General features: G+C 41.4%; 1 protein-coding gene across 1 annotated transcript in view; it reads left to right on the top strand.

The window, feature by feature from the left end:
- Positions 1–16,490, top strand: part of SNX4 (sorting nexin 4) — a 35,226-nt gene extending 18,736 nt beyond the window's left edge. Inside the window, 8 exon segments of the mRNA XM_056349441.1 lie at positions 2,989–3,061; positions 4,577–4,638; positions 6,204–6,269; positions 10,315–10,404; positions 11,643–11,742; positions 12,575–12,720; positions 14,121–14,235; positions 14,585–16,490. Coding sequence (XP_056205416.1) covers positions 2,989–3,061; positions 4,577–4,638; positions 6,204–6,269; positions 10,315–10,404; positions 11,643–11,742; positions 12,575–12,720; positions 14,121–14,235; positions 14,585–14,632 — 700 coding nt within the window. The 3' untranslated portion in view covers positions 14,633–16,490.
- Positions 16,491–23,810: the final 7,320 nt, after the last annotated feature.

Genomic DNA, 23,810 nt, shown 5'->3' with positions numbered 1-23,810 from the left:
TACTCTTGAGCAGCCTGGAATCTGATGCCTTGCCCCTCATGTACTGCCTTTGGTGCTTGTGTGACTGGTGGTAAAGTGGGTTCAGCATGCTCACCTTGCTGAAAAAAAAATCTGACTGCTGTGTGGAGTGTAGGCTTTCAGGTTCCTGGACCAGGAAGGGTTCAGGTGAAGAACAGCTGTAACTCCTGGTCCGGATTGCCTTGTGACGCTGTAGAGCAACATGAAGAGCTTTAAACAGCTGAAACGCTGCTGCTCGAGGAGTTCAAATGGAGACTGAAAACTAAACCTCCCCCTGTGGGAAGCAATTAATACCTAGTGGTGGAATTACAATAAAAATATGGTATTCTGGTACTCAGCGGTAAATTTCTTATCTACTGCAGACCTCTCTGATTTGGCCTCATGGCACCCATCCTTTGGTTTTCTTTCTGTGCTTTAATCAAAACAATAGTTTTCTTCTTGGTGAAAGATTTTTTTTTTTTTTTAGAAAACACTAAATCCTTTCCTAAGGCAGATCTGTTTTGATTTGTTTTTTTTAAAAGTAGTGCTTTTTTTTTTTTTAAATCTGGCTACTCAGATGAGTGGCTTGTTCTTGTAACACCTTCTTTCACAAAACAGGAAAATGATGCTGCCCTCCATGATGTAGGGAGGAGTACTGCCAGGTAAAATGCACAAAGTAAAGAATTCATATTGAAATGCTGTCTACTGTAAATGAAACTTTCTGCTTTGCCGTTATCCTAAAAGATATTTTTGAGAAGAAGCCTGGTGGTGTTCCTACAGAAATGTGACCTGATCTGTTCTTCATTTACGTCTGAAATTTTACGTAACAGCTCAGTTAAATATTTGAACTAGCAATGTTGCAGAACAGTAAAACTAAATGAAGAGTGCTAGTTAAAAAAGCCTCAGTTACTGAGTGCTAGAACTGTGTCTTGTTTCACACTTCTACTGTTACGATGCACTGGAAAGTAAACTTCCCTTCGTGTGCCTTACAAAACTCAGTTTGTAATTTTTTTTTTTACATGAGCAATGAATAGGACTTGAGCAGATACTTGGGAAAGAAACCTTTAATCTGCAACACCACCAGTCTCTTAAACATTTTTTCCTGAAAAATTATATATGTAACTTCCGCTTTCACAGAAGACTGGCAAAACATAGCATTGCTTTGGTTTATGCTTTTCTGAGACAATAAAAAGATGACAGCTTGGTTCTGAAGTACTAATTTTTAAAAATTATTACTTTATTTTTTTAATGGAGTAGAACTTGGCATGGGTGAAGATGTATTGCTGCTGGAGTCCAGGATACTGCAAGTCCTCTTAGGTTCCTGACTCTTGCCTTCAGGGAGTACAGCATTTGTAAAAGCTTTCTTGCCACAAAACAGGATAAATAAATCTTTTCATTATAAATTTCTGGAATGGAAAGGGGAGTCTTCCTGAGCTGAAGGCATGCTTTTTAATCTTTTGTTTTTAGTTCAATTATTTCAAATATCTTCACTGTATGTGTCTGCAGCTGTCTGACATGCAGCCCTGGTGCATATTTTATAAAGTGTAAACTGAAAAGATTGCTCTCTAAACCCCACTGTGCAGATCAATGACTACATTTATTTTTCCCATACAGTTTCTCTGCTGGCTTTTAAATCTTTTTATGTACTTTAACCCTGTGTGTCGTAATCTTATAAAAGATGCTTCTTGGAGATCAAAAATACTAGAAATGGTAATAAAACTTCTACTTCCTGAATGTAAAGATGAGAATTTTTTTAGTAGAAGACTTCCTGGCAGGGGAAGAAGAGGTGTTAAATGGAAAAACCCTGGAATTTCATACTTAGTCACCCAAAACAAGTGACCTGACTCATTTCAATAAGACCTCTTGGGTACAAGCTATTCTGAAATACAAAGCCTGACTGTGTGCTCTGTTGTGGGAGAAGGGATAAAGGTTGTGTGGGTTTGTTTTTAATGTTTCAATATCAGTGTGGAAGGCTAATCTTAGTTTCCCATTCCTTAATTCTAGTTGTGTTTATTCTCGGATCACTGTTCAGTAATTTAGGTAAAGCTGTTTCTGGCTTCCCATCTGGATTAAATACATTCTTTTGTACCAAAGTAGGTTATGATTAGACTTGTGTGTGGTAGAGAGGGTTTATATATACAGAAGTGGCTGTTGCTGTGGCTTTATTGGTTACCTGTCACTAGCAAAACTGTGGCAACTGATTCACCTTTGTCATTGGCATGCGCTAAATGTATCAGCATAAAACACCACCAAGACTTAACCAGGGTGGCTCATAAAATGCCTCTTTCCTTCAGTAGTGGCAGGCCAGCAGTGTGCATATGATCACTTGCAATGGGTTACCTGACTGGTACCCTGTTAAGATGTAATGATTTGATGGCTTTTAGCTGTGTGCAACTCCTGTGCAGGTACAGGTCTCTACAGGGTTTCATACGTAACTAGTTACATTTACTGTATGTCTTAGCCTTGGAGAAATTGTGATAATTGTGAATGCTTCCTTGAACTCCTGAAAGGCTGTACTCAAAAACGGGCTTGATGGCAGCTTGAAAGTAAAGTGTCTTTGTCAGGTCAGAAATGTGAACATCTCTATTAAGAAGCATGGTTCAGCAGCTTTTGGTTTTGTACTTATTTGAACCTTTCCTGTGCTCTAATGCTTGTGTTTATAAAACCCAGTTAAAAACCCCAAAACACAACGATGTAGTAATTTCAGCTAACTAATTCTATTTCATAAAATTTTAATCTCTTACATTGATCTGAACATTCAACATTTGCATGTAAAAAAAACCAACCCCAACAGCACACTCATGCAAGTGTTGGGATATTTGCTTTAAGGAAATTACTCTGCAGTCATTTCTTTAGGAGTCTTCAGCTAATTCCATTTCAACATAATCCAGGCTCTGTCTCACTGGCTGTAGCATTGTGGCTCTATCTTGCATTCTGTGAAAGCTTGCTTTCATGATGGCTAATGATGTACTATCTGTTTCCTGCTCCCAGGAGATTTACTGAGCTAAAACACTATAGCGATGAACTGCAGTCTGTCATATCACACCTTCTGCGAGTCAGAGCTGTAAGTATTTCCCATGTGTGTCGTGACAAATAGTATAATTTATTTATAAGGCAGTATTTCTTGTTTAGTCAAGAGAACTGGTATGAGTGTTCTAGAATAAGGGCAGTTTTGCTTGAGGGAGTCCAGCTCTGGGGGCAGCAGATGGCAAGGGGGGCGTGCTGGCTTTGTACAGGTTTGGAGGGGAAAGAGTTCCAAATATGAGGGTTGAGTTTGACAGTCATCAGAGAAACGAATGAATGCATGCACGTTGCTAATCTGCCCTCTCCTGTGATGGTCACATATCAGAGGGAGGTCTTTAAAGAGGATCGGGATGTCTGCTTCTCTCTACTCGGCAGACAAATTGCTTTTGCTTGATGTTTGGGCTGGGAAGGGCCCCAAAACACTGTTTTCTGGTCAGACATATAACACTGTTTTCCAGAGCTCGCAGTATGAATCCTGTATGCTTCCCGGCACACTCTTGCTTTTTTTTTGGCTTGATCTTCGATCTGTAATGAGTAGTGTTCTTTTTAATGATGAGAACAACTATATTATGCATCAAGATGCTCTGTGGGTTGAGAATGGAAGATTTTTCTTTAAAGTCACCAAAAGGAAGTAGCAAATTACAGTTCCAGTAATGAGAGCATGATACTGCTTTTTAGTATGTTCAACATGGATTCAATTTTTGATGGGAACTGTGCAGCAGAGAGGATGGTAATGGATAGCCCTGTTGAGCTGAGGTTCTTGAGAGGATTAATCACTGGTGTTCTACTGACTGCCTTTTTCTCAGAGCTCTGTGTGTGAGATCTCATGGGCAACTTGCTCATGTTTCTTTTTTACTGCTTTGACAGACCAGTAACACAACTCTTACAGATCTTCAGTCTCATTCATTGGTACATCACAATTACAAGGGCATTATCTGGATTACAAGTAGTGCTTCAGAGCGTATATGTGGTCTTTTCTCCTGAGGTTGTTGCCAGCGTTGTAGTGCTGACTCTCCAAACAGCTGAAATGACATACCTAACTTGAGCAATAAGTTCTGCAACAGATAGTTCATTTCCTCTCCTTCATTTCACCAAGCTGCGTGGAAAAATCAAGTCACTTTTTTAGAATTTTTACTCAAGGTTTCCTGACAATTTTGATGTCAGGATGGACTTTTGTCTTGCCATCTTTATGTTAAATAAGCAAGTGAGTATATAACTTTGGCATTATTTGGGTAAAGGATGCCTTACATCTAGTTATCAAAAACTGAAGGTAACTTGGTTATTTGTGATCTCCTTAGGCATATCTTGTAAATGAGTGCTTCCAAAGAAAGACTTGAAACGTTACTTTTCAATATAGCCTTGATTATGACTTCAGTCTTCAAAGAGTTAATGCTGTTTATTTTTTTTCTTCAGTAATTACTTAGATTAGATTTAGGCTTAATCTTGTTTACCTGTGTAAAAACATTAAGGCTTTAGCTTGAAGCTTGTACATGAGTTTTCACAAAGTGATTTCATTTAACATTGATAACCAAAACCTGACTCTAAAATATTTTAGAGGGTAGCAGACCGGCTTTATGGTGTCTATAAAGTCCATGGCAACTATGGAAGAGTATTCAGGTAAGAGTTCATCCAGTTTTTAAATGTATACTTAGAGAAGATGTGGGGAGGGAAAAGGGAACTTGTTGGTTATGTTGTTATGCTGTTGAAGTGTATCAGAAATGTTTCAATATCTACCTTGAAAAACTTTATATTGCAGTACTGATGAGATTTCTGTGTTGGATATAGCGATCTCTGGATCTGCTGAGCTTAGTCTCTAGTGGAAAACTTTAGCTCTTTGTTTCGTATCCCAGATCTTGGGGGCTTTTGCTGTTGTGTTGGCATTCTGTTTCTTCAGAAAGTAATGTACTACCTATTTTCATGCAGTTGTCTTTGAAAAGCTTTTAGGTCCTTGTAATAGTTAAAAATCAACAACTATATCCAATGTTTGTACCTTTTTAAAGTGAATTTGCCAATCTTTTTTTGATTTATATGAGTGAATTACATGCTCAAGTTTTCCATCTCGCTGGAGAATTAAAGAATCTAAACTTCTGGTTAAGGGAAACCTCCTGCTTCTACACACTGTTCAAGTGCTAAATTTAATTCTCTGGGTTAATGGATTGCAGATGTCTTTCTCATTGGGGGTTTTAAAATGAAATTAGGTGTAGTTCTGTAATAACACAAAGACAAACAAATGTCAACATCAGCAGAGTGGAATGTTTATGAAAAAATGAAGGACAGTATAGATGCTTTAGACATAAATTATGTGAAATATAGGGGGACCCTCTTCTTTTTTATTGTAAAGAGTTGTGGGTGTAATTCTTGTAACTAAGAAATCTCGTAAGGTTTCACAAAGCTGAGAACGCAATTAAAATTGCAGTGTACATGCATGGGTGGCCAGAACAAGTCTCATGCTATCTTTATTGTAGCTCTATTTCCTTCTTTATCTAAATGATCTCCCTAATGTGAATAGGTAGTTACAGTAATGAGACAGTTGTAATTTGATTTTTTTTTTTAATGAATAGAACTAAACGGCAGTCTACTATATAGACAGAAAACAACATACAACAAACAGTTTCAGGAGCAGTAAAATGCTTGCAAATGTCAAATCCTACCTTTTGGGTTTTTGAATGAGAGGCTTCAGTCTGATATGTTGCAAGTCTGGAAAGCTTAGCTTGCTCGTGATGAGCATGTTAGAGTCAAGTCTGTAATTCTGTTATAGAGTTCCTTTATGTCCTGTCATCCCTGTCCTGTCCTGTCCCCACTCTGCATGTGCGTTCCCCCGCCCCCTTTATTTTAGGTACTAGGGTTTAGGATTTTCTGGTGGGCTTTTTTGTGTGTGTGCTTTCCTTAAATTGAATTTTAGCTATTTAAACAAGACTCTTTTTTTCTGCTCAGAGCCAATCCCAAACTAAGTATATTTGTAAGGATGAGTTTAGGTGTCAGGGACAATTGTTTAACAGTGCTGTAAATAGCCTGGCCACATTGTCAGTGTTGCTCCTTAGAGAAAGAAAACAGTTTGGCCAAGTCTAACTTTGAGGCAGTTTCCATTCAGGTGTCACCTGGAAAGAAACTATATACAGGATGCAGCTTATTAACTTCCCTTACCCTTCATGTGTGATGTTTCTCGTTTGTTTTTCCTACAGTGAGTGGAGTGCAATAGAAAAGGAGATGGGGGATGGGTTGCAGAGTGCTGGCCACCACATGGATGTGTAAGTACTGACTGAATATCTGATAGTTTGATGTAAGCCAGATGTAGAACTCTCCCTCTTTCCTCTCTTTTCCCTCAACCCCAAAGTACATACAAGTAGAGAAAGTTGGGGGTGCTTTGTTTTTAGGTATACAGTGTTTCTGTGATTTGGATGCGGGCGCAATTCTAGCATCCATGTACTGTATTAAGTAGCTCAAAAAGTCTCAGGAGAACCAGAGGGGTTTCTTTTTTTATTATTATTTTGAAATTGTAGAAGTGTTTGGAATTCTTCCAGTTTTTCATTTAAGCTTCTATGCCAGCAACTGGTGGAATACAACTTTAATGTACTGCAGACCTGATGAGATCTGTTTGGTTTTGATAGCAGCGTTTTGTACCATGCAATGATGGTACACAGATTTGGGCTTAATTACAGAGAGTTAAGAAATTTAATTAATGAACACCAAAACTGCAATGGATTCTTGAAACCAATACTGACTGGATGTAATAAAGCAGAGAATCCTCCCTCTTTGCATCTTCTTGGCAGAGTCCATGAAGCACAGCCTTCAAAATAAGAGTCTAGCACTTCAGAGTGCTCTCAGAAGTGATACTGTAGGCTAGTGCTTTCTGCTTTTCAGGTAGTCATATATAGTAAGTGAAACTAATTTCTCATCACTCTGATTGCTCTTCTGTAATTGTGCGGTGCAGATAAGTAACAACTCCAGCAGGAGGTGGAAGCTGTTTGACACTTCTTCGCACAATACGTTTACTGATAACTTTACTTCCACACAAGTTACACTTTATCTGGTTTAGTTTGCAGTGCAGATTTACATATTTGCTACTACCTGGTGGTTGTCGGTGGTTTGACTACTGCCTTGTCATGTGGAAGGGTTTGAAGGGACATGCCAAACTCTGCCTTCAGCTTCTTCAGAATAATTCTGTTTTTATCAGATCTTTAAGAATTTGAACCCCTCTGAATAATCTGTTCACACTTCTGTGTTTTGAGTAACATGGTGGACTGCACCTAAAGCAAGCTATATTTATTTTTTTTTTAGGTGGAGGGCTCTGGAGAGAATAAAGAAATGGAGAATGCATTCTGCTTTCAGAATAAAATAATTGAAGTAGAGCTGCATACAATGTTAAGCAGCTACTGCAGTATGCAGAAATTGAAGAGATTATGAAAACATGGTATAATGTAGAGGAGTTAAGGAGGCACAAGTAGGTTTTTGGTGGTTCAGATACACCACGCTAAGATGTCTAACACCTAGAAACGTGTAATCCACTAGAAGAAGAGGGTCTCACTTCTAAGTCAGGAGGCTGAACCCTTTCCACACATCCAAGATGTTTAGTATTTCTGTTTGTAACACAGTTAGGGTTAAAGATCCGGAGTAATGGCAGGGAGTTGCTGGGTAACTTTAAGCACTGCATGAAGTCCGAGGTAGCATTCGTTGTCTGTCATCTCTTCTGCTCCGGCACTCTTGTGCAACAATAATCTTCTAGTGACAAGCAAGCAAGAAGCAGCAGCTGTGAGATCCAGGAACTCATTCAGTGACCCATGTGGTCTCCTACCAGAAAGGTTCATATCTCTGATCTCTTGGAAGTATAATTTACCAGTCCAGTTACCTTTCCCATAACATTAGGCAGGAGTTTGCAACAGAAAGCAACTTCAGGAAGGCTGCCTAATATAGATGTTAAACTTCAAGCCTAATTTAATTATTCTCTATCTACCCCATATGCTGTAGTCTTTACTAGATGTTTATTTAAACTTTTGAGTTGTTATTCTTTGGTATGATCTAAAACCGCTTAATATTTGGAGAAGGCATCCCAAAGGTTCTCTGGGTGTGTGCTGTATAACAGGATGAGGCTTGATAGAAAACAACAGAGTATGCTGAGAGCTCAAGTGAATGGCTGTAATTCTAGCATTTAAAAGATGAAAGAAAAAAATGCCAGACCTTTGACTTCTGTCCTTTATGCTATTAATGAGTGACCCTTTATCTCTGTATGAACTAGACTGTCACTGCAGGTGGAATCAGTCTAAACTAAAGCAGAGGTTTAGTTGACGATTCCCATGAAATGGGAACATGTTAGGTACCTTTAGAACTTACTGCAGTGTTTTTCCTTAAGACTTTCCCTCGTTTACCTATCTGTTTAGGACAAACCAGTAGTTAAACTTCAGCTTAGGAAGTCAGTAATACAGCTTGTCTTACTACTTCCGCACCCCCCCCCCCCCCCCCCCCCCCGAATCAAACTTAAGTGTCATTATGAAAACCCTGTCTAGGTAAGGTAGATTTCTGTTTAGTGCATTTTTCGTTTCGTTTTTGGAGAGATGTTCTAACACAGATGAACTCCAGCACTGCTCTAAACTTGAACTTACTTGAAACTGAAATGTGGGCCATCTGCTGCCTTGAGAAAGCTAACCACTATACTAAAAATTATTGCACTTCAGAACTTAAAAATAGAGAGGGTAAGGTCACTCATGACCTAGATGGCTGCAGGATTTTTTCAGAACAAGTATATTTTTCAACAGTTTGGACTTGTTCCTTTGATTCATAATGTGAATTCTTGTTCTGCCAATTTTTATCCCTTCTACTTAAACTGATCTGCTGTTGCTGGTCACTTCGTATGTTATGCCTGTTTATCAGCAATAGCCTTGGTAAGGCTTTTCCTGGATGTGCCATGTCTGATTTCATGGAGCATCAAAACAACTCATCTTGCTTGCAAACATAAGATTGATGAACAAACTGGCATGCCTACAGCTCTTCCTCGGTCTTCCCATTTTTCTAGTTGTCTTGCAAGTAGCTGCTCCCACTTTGAGGAGCCTTAGTTTGCATGCCCCACTGAGCAGGCCTGAGGGAATGATAAATTCCAGCAGGAGTACCTCTCTCAGATTCCCAGGACTCTTAAGTGACCTTGTTGTCACTTTTGGAGCTTGCAGGATGGATTTCTTGTTCTCCTCCAGGTTATGTTACCAGTTCAGTTTCAGCTTGGGACACTGCCACTTCTGGAGAGAGGGACAAATCCAAAGACCTTGCAAAAATTCAAAGCCCGGAGGTGCTGTAATTGACATTTGGGTCACATTGTGCTCATGACTATACAAGCATGGACATATGCTTGCTTCAGAGAGCCTGCATCTATGCAAGGGATTGCAACGTGCTTGAGAATCCAGACAGAGTTAGCAGAATAGATGAAGGCATTTGTGATGGGATCTCATTCCTTCGGTTATCTCCGTTGGCATGTGGGCTACGGTGGCATCCTATTTCTGCCACTGTGCCAAGTGAGATGTGCAGTTACCTCTTAGCTGTGCGTCTTCCCCTGCAAATGTATCAAAGCATGGTCATCTTGAATTGTCCAAAAAGCAATATAAACTAGAAAAAGTGCATTTTGCCATTTTTAGGGGACATTAGCCTAAATGGCAAAGCTTTTAACTGAATGCAAGAGCTGCAGAGTTAGCCCAAGCCCTTGTACTTGGATTTCTCCATAAAAGGAAGGTTTCAGCTTCTCGTTGCTCTGAATTGATATGCCTGACTTACACAGCAGGCAAAGCAACAGACTTTCAAGGAACTGAAGGACTTAATGTCATGGTGTTCAGAGCACCACTGTGAGTTCTGTCATATTCCGGCTGAATAAAGAACAATGAAAGCAGCCTCTTTGCTTTTCAGAAGATACAATGTTTCATGTTCCTGTGCCTTAATGCATTAAGCCTTGCAGGATTTCTTCTGCACGCCTCTCGTGCCTTGTGCACTGCCTATTGACAGCCCACTGAAGAAAAGGTATAAATTGTTTTTCTTTCACGTAAGGAAAAACTGCTTCATCTTCAACAAGAAACTTATGATAGATTTTGTACTTGTGAAAAGACTCGTAGTAACAACCAAACAAACGGGTCTGCAGGAACATTTACATTAGCTGATTTGGAGTTTAATTAGAAACAAAGGAAAAACCTTTTTTGGAAGTGGTTGTCACTCTTACTCTGGAGTTTCTGTCAAACAGGTGTCCTCCCTTGTTCCTGTATGTGTAGTCCTTAAAGGTTAAATTAAAGAACTTTATATTTAACCACGGCTGTCTTTTACCAGATATGCAGCTTCTATTGACGACATATTGGAAGAAGAGGAACATTACGCAGATCAGCTGAAAGAATATCTCTTCTACGCAGAAGCACTACGGTATGTACAGAAGCGTATGGCTCAAATGGAAGCTGTAGTCCTTTCCTCTAACATTGTGGTTATGTCGAAATTAGTTTGGTATTCTCTTCTGTTCTCAGAGAAGTGGAAATTTCAATGTTGTGGGATCTCCGTCTTGTCACATTTTATTTTGCTTACTTGTATTTGATTGCCATGTGGGTAGCAATACAAATTAGAACTGAGCTGATCAATAGTGAAATGAAAGAAATGTTAAAGTTGGTATGCTCTGGAAGGTAATGCTGTTTATTCCTCTGGTTAATCTGTTGCCTTGACTTCTGGTGTAGGTACCCCAAAGTGCTGAAAGCTTCACGGTTCAAATGAGATAGGCTTAACAGAACAGCTACAGCCATTGCAAACTCCAGCAAGTTTCAAAGTGCCCTATGTAACTTTCATCTGCTGTACAGTATTGTGCATCTAAATCCTGACTTTTTTGTTTGTGGTGGGTTTTTTTGAAGTTAGCCTTTATAATAAGGGCAGTCCTCCCTTACAAGCATGAATACAAAAGTATATTGCTTTATGCTGTAAGATTGTGCCTAAAACTAGTGTGCTGTCCATTGGCTGGCTCTGAACCTCTTGGAGAGGTCCAGTAATGCTGTAGAGGATTGGGCTGGCGAGTGTGATGGCTGCTGTGTGGGAACCCAGAGCACTAGCAGCCTCTCCTGGGAGACGAATGTGCATCCGGCATTGGAGTACGGATGTAGCATCGTCAGCCCACACAGGACTGGGACTTACTGCAGGTGGTCAGAGGAAACTCTTCTCTTTTTCCAGATGAAAGGCACTGTATGAATCTAGGAGCACGGTTTCTTGTTTCATTGTTTAAAAAATAAAATGTGAAGAATTTTATGATTGACTGATACATTGCTGCAGTGACAGGTACCATCTCCAGGCACCTTTTGTTATTGTTGTGATTTTTCTGTAATGTAGTTTGAATAAAACTGTTTTACAGTGGTGTCCTTAAGTAGGCAGTAGGGCTTGTATTGCTGAGTGTCTTGGAATGAGCCTCAAGAGAATCGGAATGCTGCTGTACTAAGAACTTGCTTGCTTAACTACAGCATTTGCAGAGTTACGCATTGTGTGATAAGGCTGTTGAATTTGAGCTCGATAAATAACTGAATGTACTGCCTGCCAAAAGAAAAACCATGATGCCATTTGTAAAGTTTAAGTGGAGGAAAACGTAGCAAAACAAAGTACGGTGTGACAGATCTTTCGTTACTTTTCAGGGCAGTTTGCAGAAAACACGAACTAATGCAATATGACTTGGAAATGGCTGCACAGGACCTAACATCTAAGAAACAGCAGTGTGAGGAGCTGGCAACAGGAGTGAGTCTTTTTCCACTTTCTTCTCCAAGATGCCTCTTTTTTTTTTTTTTTTTTAATTTATTTTTTATTTGAGCCAAGTTACTTGGAATGACATTTAAATGGCACTAACAAGCTGGCTGCTGCTTATGAGAAGTGATGTTATATGAACTGTAGGCATCTGAGGTTTAAAGTATCTTGGTGACATAAACTGTTTGTGCCAGACTTCTTTTATTGAATACTGAGCAAGTAAAGGGTTGCAGGAAATATGACCTGAGGCAGAATAACACAAACAACTCTACGCTAAAGATCAAAACACTGGGAATTCTGAAAGGCTTCCTCTGCCTTTTGAAAGGTGCTAGTTACTGATACGTGGTGTTAGTCCCTTTTGTGTCTGGAAGATAACATAACTTAAAACATAATTTGAAAGTGGTAACTTAAATGTTTAGAATTTTTAGTATTGCAGTTGGGTCTATTGATGTTCTATACGGAACTAATTTATGGCTTTTCTTTCTCATACAGAACACAAGACTTAGTTTCTTTCCTACTTCAGTGGGAAAATTGCTCTGAAAGGTTATCTGTATCCGTGGAAAGACTCACTTATGGTCCAGTCCACAGACCAGTCTTAAAGTTTGAATGTCAGATTACTTCCTCCCGACTTTGCTCGGTCTAATGCAAGCCATCAAACCTCCCATAGCTACCCATCAAATCAATGAAAATTTAATTCACAAAATGGAAGTTAAAGCAAAAAAAAAAGCTGCTAATAAGAATAAGACCAAATGCTGGTGAAAAGTCACATAATGTCTTGTGGTTGTGCTCAGGAATCCCAAACCTCGAGTGTCTTTGTTTTTTGTAGACTGTGAGAACGTTCTCCCTGAAAGGGATGACCAGCAAGCTCTTTGGGCAGGAAACTCCTGAGCAGAGGGAAGCCAAGATAAAAGTTCTAGAAGAACAGATACAGGAAGGTGAAGAACAACTTAAGTCTAAAAATCTGGAGGGCAGGTAAATGGGCTTGACTTTTTCAAAGAAAACGCAGGGCTTGTTTTAGCAAAAGTCCTTAACTGGATGTTCTTGAAGGTGTTTGCATTTTATAAGTGTTTTTAATATATTCTTGGTGTTTATGAGCTGTCTATAAAAGCTCCTGTCAGCTGCAAGTTGTGAAATAAAGTGCAGTACACGCAGTTAGCTTCTGGTCTGAGTGTATGGCTTATGTAAGCCTGATGACTTTCCCAGTTACTGAGCCCACTCTAATGGCTGACTTGCATGCTTTTACGTTCAACTTGTAATATATTTAGCAGGTGGGCTTGTAGGTCTGCAGCTGAATAGCCTAAGACTCAAAAGCTGATTTGCTTCAAATACAGTATTTAGTTTGGTTTATGTGTATGGGTCCTGAGCTCATACTCCCCAGCTTCTCATATGGGGGACAACTGACTCCTGTTTGAAAGAGATTAGAAGTTCTGGCAAGTTGTCTTTGAGAAACTGCTGCTTGGTGCTCTAATGAAATCTTCTTCAGGAATGCAAACGTGAAAAAGGAACTAACGTTCCTAAAGCAGCATGATTGTGTCGGAACACGTTCATCATATAACACAAGGGGCAAATGTGGTATCTTCTAATATGTTAGCATTAGAGCTGGAAAGATAAGACTAGTTCATGAGTAGTTCAGAACAGCAAGACTCTGTAAATGCAATTTCTTAATCATTTTGACAGAATTCTGGAGATGGGCTTTTGTAGCTCTGGAAACAATTTTCAAGTGAATACTTGCCTTGTATGTGTAGTCCAGCACAGATGAAAGCTATGAATTACAGAAATCTACCTCCATTTTAGTTAAGGAGACATGAAGACATATCACCGAACCAACAAAATTAATTCCTAAATTATTTTTATTATTGTAATTTTATTACAAATTTGCATTGTAAATGTTTGTTGTACTTGAGTGTCTCAAATCCTGATGACAAGTGAATTTTCTTGTTGGAAAGACGGAGATTCTGACTTGACAATTGAAAAAGAAATGTGCGATGCTGTGTGCTGAATATTAGCATAAAGATACTTAGCCACCCCAACAGAATCTGAGGAAAAAAGTGTGTTCTGAATTATGCTGGTTCTATGGCAGTGATGCTTACTGGTGGGGGGAGAAGCCAAAACCAAACAACCAACCTGACATATCCTGTGAAACTGATTCTTTAGTTTAAAAACCTTAAGATGATGATGGAGAATTAGGTAGCAGTACCAGTTATAAAATGAGGATACTGTGGGATGCATAATTATAGGACTTGGTTTACTCTCTGAAGGATGGAGTGCTTTGTCATACGTAGCTTCTCTGCTGAGGGTCCAGAGGAAGGAAGATAAGCTGAAGGTGGAACATGTAAAACACTTAGTAACACAAAAATTGCTTTTAATTCCAGAGATTTTGTGAAAAGTGCCTGGGCTGACATTGAACGGTTTAAAGAGCAAAAGAATCATGATTTGAAGGAGGCGCTTATAAGCTATGCTGTTATGCAGATTAGCATGTGCAAAAAGGTACGTTTAGCTTGTGAAAGGCCAGGCTGTTGTATTTGTCGTCTCACAGGGGATCAGATGCAAACTTTCAATAACTAGGAACATTGCAGTCATAGAAGGTTGGAAGTCACTAGTGTAAAACCTCCTGCATACTCTGCCCTACTCTGAGTGACATGTTAATTCTGTGTATTTTATACATATATATATAAAATAGGCGGTGGGTGTGGTCCAATTCCGCTGTGGTCTTGGCCTTAATCTTGTGTCAAGTTCTGTGGGACTCTTTTGTAGTCTTCTGTAGAAGAAAGTCTGTTGATGAGGTTTGCAAACAAAGTGCATTTCCACCTATTGATTTTTAACTTTTTTTTTAAAGGGAATTCAAGTTTGGACAAATGCAAAGGAATGCTTCAGCAAGATGTGATTATCTGGAAATGAATTCTTCCTCCAAGTGCCAGAGAATGGAAGCACAAATGTGTAACACCAATGTTAAGTTGCTACATGACTTACATACAAATCATGAAATAAATGAGTTAAGTGAATAGTTTTTCTTTCTGCTGGTTGTAATTGTTAATAAAGGACAAAAAGGACATGTTATTAAATGTTTAGCCCTGACTGCCACTTCTGTGGCATGTTTTATGTGTGGTAGCAGATAATTCAGGGGTAAAAGAGTTACTGAAAACTATGGCTCTGTACTGGGGCAAAGGTGGGGGGAAAGTTACCCTGACAGTATGAACTGAACTGTTCTGAGACTTGTGAAACACCATGCTCTATAATGTGTAGATCACTTCCAGATGCTCCTCTTTTCAGCCCTTGCTGTTTAGAATTTTTTAATGCCTAAGGGTGCTTTGGTTTTATAGTAGGACACACAGTTGTGTTCTTGAGGTCTACACCATAAGAGGACGAAAAATGAAATATTGTAACACCTGGGGTTCATATTTAAATGCCTTTGCATGTCCATAGAGAATTGTGCTTTTCCAGAGTTCAGGTTAAGCAGTCTCAAGCTCCTGAGATGTTTGAAACTCTCTACAGTAGAGGTGTTGTACAATGGTTTGATACAATATTCTGCATTTACTGGTTCCTACTTAAGTTTTGATATGGGCATTGATTTCTTCTCAAACTTCTTCCTGCAAGTAAAGGAGACTGGTGATCCAGTTGAGCAGCAAAAACCAAAGTCAAAGCTAGTAAGAAGTGGATGCAACTTCTGTTTGATTGTTTGGAACCTGTTTACACTAGATATGAATCTGGCCTGTGGTACCTCTTCTTGTAACTGAAGCAGTTTGATTTTTAAAAGAATAGTTCTTAATGAAGATGCTGAAATAAACCTCGTGTAACTTCTGTAGTACTTAAGAGCAGCGATGGGCAGGATCCACAACAAACCAACTTGTCTGTTTGGCTCTTGTCATGCTGTTTCAGTGTGTGCATATATATGCACACCAGTATAGCGTGACTTGCAGTTACAGGTACTTGGATTAAGTGTTTCCAACTATGAAAACCACTTAACCACTCTAATGTCAGGCTTTTTCTACTTAAAGTTCCTGAAGTCTTGTGGAATTTGTCAGACTTGACTGCTAGTCCTAAAGGAAGGTTTGTAATATTCTGTTAAGAAGTGTATTTAATTATTCTGGATTATAACACTATTCAGATTTTGATTATTTTTTTTAAGAGATACTCCAGGAAGTCCTTAAGTGTTCTTTTGATAAATTATCTAAACATAGTTACTGATATGTCCCATGTCACTTTTGTCTCTGCAGCACTTCTTTTCTATAAAACCATTGTAAAGAATTCATAGGCCTGGTGTACACTACAGCTTAAAACGCTGAGGTAAAATGGTCGCTCTGATAACTGTGTTGGCTTTTTCAAGGCATATGACAGTGACGCTCCTGGCTGAGAGATGATGTTGGGCAGAAAGAGGTCTCTCCATTTAAACACTTATAAGGAGAAGCGTTGTTCTGTTCAGAGGTTGCAGTATCCAGTTCCGATACAGGCTGAAGGACTCTTACATTCCAAACCAAGACGTTGCACACTTGATGTATTCAGTAAACCTTCTAAAGGAGTGGTGCCTTAATACAATACCGTGAGGCGCTCAGAGTAGGTATTTTTCATGCACTTTGATTTTTGGTAGATCTTTCTGGTGCCTCTTTCCACATTTCACTTGCTGTACAGCTTATTAAATGTATTAGTATGCCTTTTTTCCTTGCTAGTTGTACTAAATTGAAGAAGGGAACAAAACTGTTCTTGTAAGTTTTGTGCCAAATAAGCTAAATAAAATTGCTCTTTGATATTTTTGTTACGTTGTTTTTTGTAAAAATGCTGTCTTCCCAATTCTGACAACTGCTGTTCAATTTCTTGAAGTCAGTTCTTGTCCGTCATGGCTCTCAAATGGCTTGCAAACTTGGGTTTAAAATTTCAGTAGTAAATTGTGCACAACTAGCTGATTTGCCTTTTCAGTGCAGAACATTGTGCTAAGGCCAAAACTGGATGCTTGTTGCAGGCCAGCTTTGATCCCTGCTTTGGTTTTGCCCAGACAGAACTAGCTGCCTGAATTTTATGCGTGTCTTCATCTAGGTAAGAAAAGGTGTATTTGGAAAAGGTTTGCTTTGTTTGAAAGAAATTGGGTGAAGGGTGACTTAAGGATAATTTGCAATAGCTTTATTTCTTTTACTTCTATTTCCAACAAAGCATTGCATGTGGTCTGTGTACTCGTGGACCTTAGCAAACAGTGAAGGTTCCTTCCCCCTCTTAACTCTTTATAAAGGGAAATTATCTAGCTAATGGCTGTTAGCATGTGGTTAGTAGTCCATGTGATGAATGCCCTCTTGTGAAGTGTGCGGGTTTTCAGTTACAGTGCAGGCTTAGCTTCCACAGCTCGATTCGCTTTGCCTCAGCGAGCTTCCTTCAGTTATTTTGTAAACATCAAAAATGGGTGGAAAGCTTTGAGAGTAACAGCAGGTAGGTAGGCCGTTTTAACTTAATCTTGACAAAATGACTGTATATAAAAAGTTTACCTACACGGATCATCTGATGTGCCGATGGAGCTGTCGCTTCTGTCCCAGGAAGCTTTGCTGGGTGGGTTATTACTGCTCATGCTGTCCCTGGCCTTCCCCGTTACTAGCAGTGCCTTGACGTGTCAGTACGTTTTAGTTGCTACTGTTGTCTGCTCCTGAAATGTAGCTGGAATAAGGGAGCCAGCTGAACTGGAAAGATGAAGTATTTTTATGAACTCTATTTATTTATTTATTTTAAACATCGTATTATTTCAGTATCTGGCACGTCAGCCAAAGCAGAGTTAACCTAGCAGCTGTGTGCAGGGACTGCCTTGGCAAGCGCAGAGCAACTCGTGGAGCTCAGGTCCACACTGAGGAGCTTGCCTCGTGCAGGTGAGCCAGAGGAGAGAGGCCGCCGTGCCCAAACACTCAGCAAAGTCCCAGAGCAGCTGGCTGGGCTGTGAGCACGGCATACTAGGAGAGACCTTACTTTCCTGTCGACTCCTTACCACTGAAATTCTTTGCCTTTCAGTTGAAGAAATGAGAAACACTTTCTAATGTTCCCTAAAGGTTTACAGGGAAGGAAGTTGTCTTAATTCCCCACGCTTGTTACACAACGGTGAGGCAGGGCTCTAACTTGTGTTGCCTTATGCTGCCTGGCTGTTCTGCACACCCCTGGTGCCTCTGTCTTGTACTTGCTCCTAGAGCTCTGTGGGGAGGTGCCATCTACATAATGAAAATCCTCGTACGGGACTATTGTAGAAATAATGTAATGAAACAAAGCTGGCAGAATGAGAGCTAGTAAAATGGGAGCACAGGCTTTGGTGCCAAATCCCAGCACAGAATACCCGTGTATCGCCAGCAAAAGCTGTCACCTGTGCCACAGGAGTAATACGTGAGCTGTTTCCCTCCGGTGGGTGGCTGCCGGGGAGGGCAGGATGCTGGCTGCAGCGGTGCTGGGCAGGGAAATGTCTCTAAATGGCAGCGGCTCCATCGTAGTCGTTGTCGTCCGTCCCCGTCCCTGTCCCCCCTCCCCCCCCCCCCCCCCCCCCCCCCAGCTGAAACGGGGAGGTTTTATGTGTGACCCCTCTGCAGCACAGCTGCACCAAGTATCTCCTGCCTCGGGCAGGCTGGAGAGCGTCAAGTTCCTGGGTAAGCAAAGAATCGAGAGTCTTTGGCTGCTGTTTTCTGATGCTTCTTGGTATGATACGGTATTAGCAAAAGGAATTTGCAATTGTGACTTCTGTAGGGTCAAATGCAGACAAGTAACTTTTTAATTTTGCTTTCTTTTAGTTGCTTTTGAATGGCTTACATAGACTGGCCTTTCCAGTGCTGCATCTTCTTTCAGAAAAAAAATACCTTTTTGCTTTGGCTGGTTGTAGAAGTTACCTAAAACACCAAACAAAGCCAAATTGGAAAGGATCTTGGGTGGATCTGGGGGAAAACAATTCCAGACGGTGTATTGCAGAGTATTTGGAGCTAAGGGGAGATGGCACCGTGCTGGGAGGGGCAAGGGGGGCTGAAGCTGCATGTGAGGGCAGATGGGGTTTTGAAGAGAGACGCATAAGAGGATAAGGAGGTAAGAGGCGGTGAACAGGCAGGAGGAAGAGCAGAGATGGGATGGGCAGGGGAAGCGGAGAGGAGAGCTGATGGAAAGCTTCTGTACCTGTGGGCTGGGATGTACGGGAGGAGGGGAAAGCAGCACTGTGTGGCCCTTGTTTTGGGGGGGGGGGGGGGAAGTGAGGGAGGTGAAAATGGGAGGTAAAAGAAATTTCAAGAGCTGCTGAAGACAGACTTGTATAATACTAATGATAGTGTAATGATAGCACCTAGGTCTGAGTGAAACTTGTGGTGGTGACCGTGGTCCTAAAGCTGAGTCAACACTGATAATGGTGTAACATTTCTCTTGAGCTCAGAAGGAGAGATTTAATTTTTTTTCACATTTTTTTATCTACTTTTAATATGATCGCTTTGAATTTTCTGAATAAATAAAATAGGAGAAGAAGCTTCAGCCTTCCGAACCCCAGCATAAACTTTGTGGACACCTTGCTCCTACAAATGCCAGCACGATCAGCCGTGTGATCTGGGGGCCTGCTGGCTGATGCAGCTCCATAACAGGCTGCTCCATGTACCACAAAACATCCCAGGGACTATAATTAGTAAATAGCTTCATTTGCAGCAAACGTTTTCTGTTACCTGTATATATTGTGGCATATGATAACACCAATTACATTCTCTTCAGAAAGTAGCTGTGCGTGGCCACAGAAGATGAAAAACGACTTTGTGGTGAGCCTTCCCAGGATACTAAGATGGAAAATGATGTAGTCAGAGGGAAAAGGCAACCCCGACCGCCCTCTTGTGGGTCTCCAGCACGGGCTCCCAGGGTCCGAATAAAACTGCGCGGCAGGAGGGAGGCAAGTGCCACCCCAATAGCTGAGGTGTAATAGATGCCTAAATACAAGAGATGGTTATACTGGAACAGATGTTCATGCAGGATTTAGCAATGAATTCCTGTCTTGCTGCAGGTTGCTATTAATAATGCTGTGTATTATGCTGTGATTTGCAGGTTCCTCAGGTGCCATTCATACTGCACAGATGCTGCCGTGAGTTGGACTGAAAACACAGGTTTGAGCTAGCGGTATCTTTTTTTTTCTTTTTTTTTTTTTTTTTAAAGAACTGCTTGGAGGTCCTGCTGGCTGCGCGGTCAGAATGACCTGTGGCCATTTATGTAAGCCGCACACCAATGCGAGAGATGGCAAAGTTGCCCTTGCCTAGTGCTGTTTTGAATTAGCTTTGTCTGAAGCATGTGCTCCCTGATTCCAGCTCTGAACCTCTCTGGTGACAGAGAGGCCAGATCTCATGATGGTTGTTCCAGGGGCTGAAAGCGTAGACTTTATTTCCAGTCTCATTTGTCTGCTTTATCTCCCAAACAAGGTGTTGGTAGGCTCCTACCTGCTCACCTCTGGTGGCCCTGCAGACACTGGATGCTCCGAGGGCAGCAGGGAAGAGCTACGGGCTCCCTACATCAACTCTTCTTTTCCCAGGTAATGCTTTCAGACTGACAGGCATATAACAATCTAATCTTTCTAACTATGTATTCTTATAAACAGGCAAAATACTAGCTTTCTTCCTGCCTTGTGCAATTTCTCCTGAAATTCAAGACTTGTTGAAAATCATCATCCGTGGTTCAGAGATCTCTTATGTTGGGACTTGCATAAGCTTGAGAAGAAGCCATATATGGATCTGCAGATACAGGTGTTAAATTAGGAAGCTGATGTCTAGCGCTGCACCCTGGGTGTGACTCAGGAGAAATTATCTCCCTGTGCTGGAGCTAACGCACAGCTATGGTTGATGAAGAGTGCACGTGGAGTATGATTCAGATTTAGCGTTCTCCTAAGTGAAGTGAAAAGCATACCCTTATGTAGTTTAATGTGTTATTACATTATAACTCTCTGCTGTTGCTGAAGTTTGACCAAACTCTCAGACATACGAAGTGCTTAACCTTTGAACCATGTAAAATGTCAGGAATTCACTGGCACAGGGGGTTCATTTTGTGGACCAGGAGACACCGTGTGGTCTGGGAAGCCAAAGTATTAGAGGACATGAGGAATCCTCCTTCAAAATCTAAAATCCTTCTCAGTGTTAAATATTGCCTAAGTGTATCTCTCTTCCTTATAGATAATTGAACTTTTATAACCTCTAACTTCTCTTTATGGTTGGCTTTACCATTTCTCCCCTCTCCGTAATATCTTACCTGTTTCTGTTTCTCCTCTAAGCAGAATAGGGATGTGAACATGTATTGCCTTTTCCAATTTCGTGGCACTTGATATATTCGGAAATAATTGCTGGTGATCACTCACTTTTTGTTCAAAGTCCTTCTCCCTGCTGATGTAGTTACTGCTATTTTTAGCTTTAAAATGCTAAATACACAGTGCTTAGCTGGGTCTTTTTCTGTTTCCTTCCAACGAATATAATGATCGCAATTACAAGGCAATTTAGTGGCTGCTCGTTTCATGTTACTTTTATATTTGAAAACATTTCCTTTTTCCCTTCTCATGTTGACGTCCACTATGGAGCTTCCTGGGCTGGAATTCAGTGAAAAGGATGGTAAGACAGGGAGGGGGGGCATACTGCCAGTTTAAGGTGTGAGTGGCAGGATAGATGCCTCGGTGGTGGTCCTCAGTAGATGGTCCTTGAGAATTTGTTACTTTATTCAGGTGAAGTTTCTCCTTCCTCCCTATGCCCCATCACTGGAGTGGGATGGTTTTTGCACTGTGCTACTGGAGATCCCTGGCAAACACACAGGGATCAGGGTCTAATGGAAATGCTTCTGGAGGGCCACAGGGCAGCAGGTTCCTGGTCCAGGGATTTGTCTGATCTCACAGGAGCCAAGGGTGGTGAGCTGCCGTAGGAGCCTGCTCTTGGGAGCTGATAACCTCGGCATTGCAAGATCCCACTTTCAGTAGGCAGATAAGGATACAGAGGGGAAATTAGTTGTCAATAGTAGCACGGCTGGAGGTAAGCACAGGGAAAGGAATCACAGAGCTCTGCAAGCCCAGCTAGAGTTTTGGGTAAGGTCAGGTTTGGCAAATACAAACTCAGCTTGTGGAAGAGTTAGTAAATTTGGCTTCCAGGACTGACTTTCACATGACCCTGCTATGGTTAGGAGGTGGCCCTGCTTGGGAGATGGGTTGGGGTTGCTTTTTCCATCTGAGGGGCAGCATATGGGATGCAAGAGCCCTAGCCCTGAGTGACAGAGCTGGGAGCTGGCACCTCAGGTGAGAGTGGCCTGTGTGGGATGAGAAGGCACGTTTTGGTGTCCTGGGCACATTGAGCTGCCTGTGCGGGCAGACATAGTTATTGGTTCAATAGTGGTTCCTACCATCTTTGCCAGAGGATGCCTCCTCCCTTTCTCTCTTGCCACCTACCTTCCTGCCTTCCATTGGTGTTAATACTCAGGCATGGGAACCTTTCACCTGGTGTTGGTAAGGCCACCATGCCGAGTTTGTGCCTTCAAGTATGTTGTAACAGTTGATCTTACGTGTTACCCATTCTGTGGCGTTACTGTGCAGGCAGCCGGCTGGTTTCCTTCATTGCTTTTGTTCTGAACGTCTTGGCTCCCCCTCACCCTCCCTTCAAGCTAGTTCAATCCCTTTCAAGTTACTTAGTTTGCCTGTGCCTGCTGCTCAGAAAATTGGGGTGGCTTTTACTGATATGGTGGCCATCCACAGTACACAGCCTCCCCTCCTGCGGAAAGAAGGTGCCACAAAACCTTAATCTCTCACTTCATAATGCAATTGCATTCCTGATATTTTTTTCCTGTTCTTCCTATCTGTTAATGAAGGATGGGAAGGGTCTTGAGGTGTTGCTGAGGTATCTGCTGCTTCCTGTTGTGCAGGGTCCTCTAAAGTCCTTGCCAACATGTCGAGTCTCCTTGGATGTACATTGGCATGGATGGCGCTGCTTCTTTACAGGTGGCTCTATAAACAGCCATCCCTGGAAATTTAAGCTTAATTACATTTTGTGTCTCGGCTCTAGAGAGGCAGGAAGTGTGTCCCTAGAGCGATGCTCTTCTGTTATCCAGAAGGAAGTGGGTTTCTGCGGTGGCTGAAGAGCTCTGGCAGCATGGATTGCCTTCCAGGTTGGGTCAAGCAGCCGTGTTCAGCAGTGCTGCTCCTCTCACCTTTCGCCTTTCTGCCTCTTCCTCTGCACTCTCCAGCCAACAGGGCTTTGTCCTTTTGCCTCATATTTAAAAACTGAAGAGACTCCTGCTTAGCTTTGATACAAGCCATGTCCTTAGCAGACACTTTTCTTTTTCCCCCATCTTCCTTACCAAGTGAGCACCAAGTCCTCCAGCTCGGTTGTCCAAGAGTTCTCCAGCTGCTGTGTCAACATTTACCTTCCAAACCACTGATTTTCCTGTAGCATGGTGACCAGTGTTCAGTTCTGAGGAACCTCTCCTGCTGCAGGTTCGAGATATGGCATGCTGCAGCAAGCAAGAGGTGCGCTTCCCTGGCCGGCTGTAAGAGTGTGTCACATTCTGATTGTGTCTCGGTAGCTGTCCCTGAACAAGGGATGTTTCTGGATCCAATGAATGGAAAAGCAAACTGTTGCATGGCTGTATGGGAAGTCTAAATCCACTTATTAGATTTTCCCCAGATTATGGCAGAAAGGAAAATAAAATACAAGCTGTGAAAATGTGTCCTCTCACTGACTGATCTTATTGTTGCTGCTAGTCCCTTGAGTCAACACACACCGGAGATGTTCCTTTACCTCCAGGTGTTTGAAGAGGCTGATATTTGGAAGGACAAGTGTTCTACCAAGTGTAAAGGTGTAGTCTGACTCACATCACTGAAGGTGAGATCTGGAGTTATTTCTGTGTAGCATCGCTGGGTGCGAGAAGGAGTTGGTCACATCTCAAGGTTGGTGTTTAAGGTAGGTTGAAGGAATTGCTCCCTGGAGATCTCTCTGTCTGCCTCGGCTGCACAGGGAGCTGCAGAGACATAATTAGATTTCACATGCAGTTCACCCTAAACAAGGAACAGAAGCTGTAGTGGATTGCTGTGGGTTTGCTTTTGAAGATTTTGACCTCTTTTTGTCCGTAAAAATTAGAAA

This window comes from Falco biarmicus, chromosome 8 (genome assembly GCF_023638135.1).
Source record: "Falco biarmicus isolate bFalBia1 chromosome 8, bFalBia1.pri, whole genome shotgun sequence".
Taxonomy (NCBI): Eukaryota; Metazoa; Chordata; class Aves; order Falconiformes; family Falconidae; genus Falco; species Falco biarmicus.
This window is presented reverse-complemented; position numbering and strand designations above follow the sequence as displayed.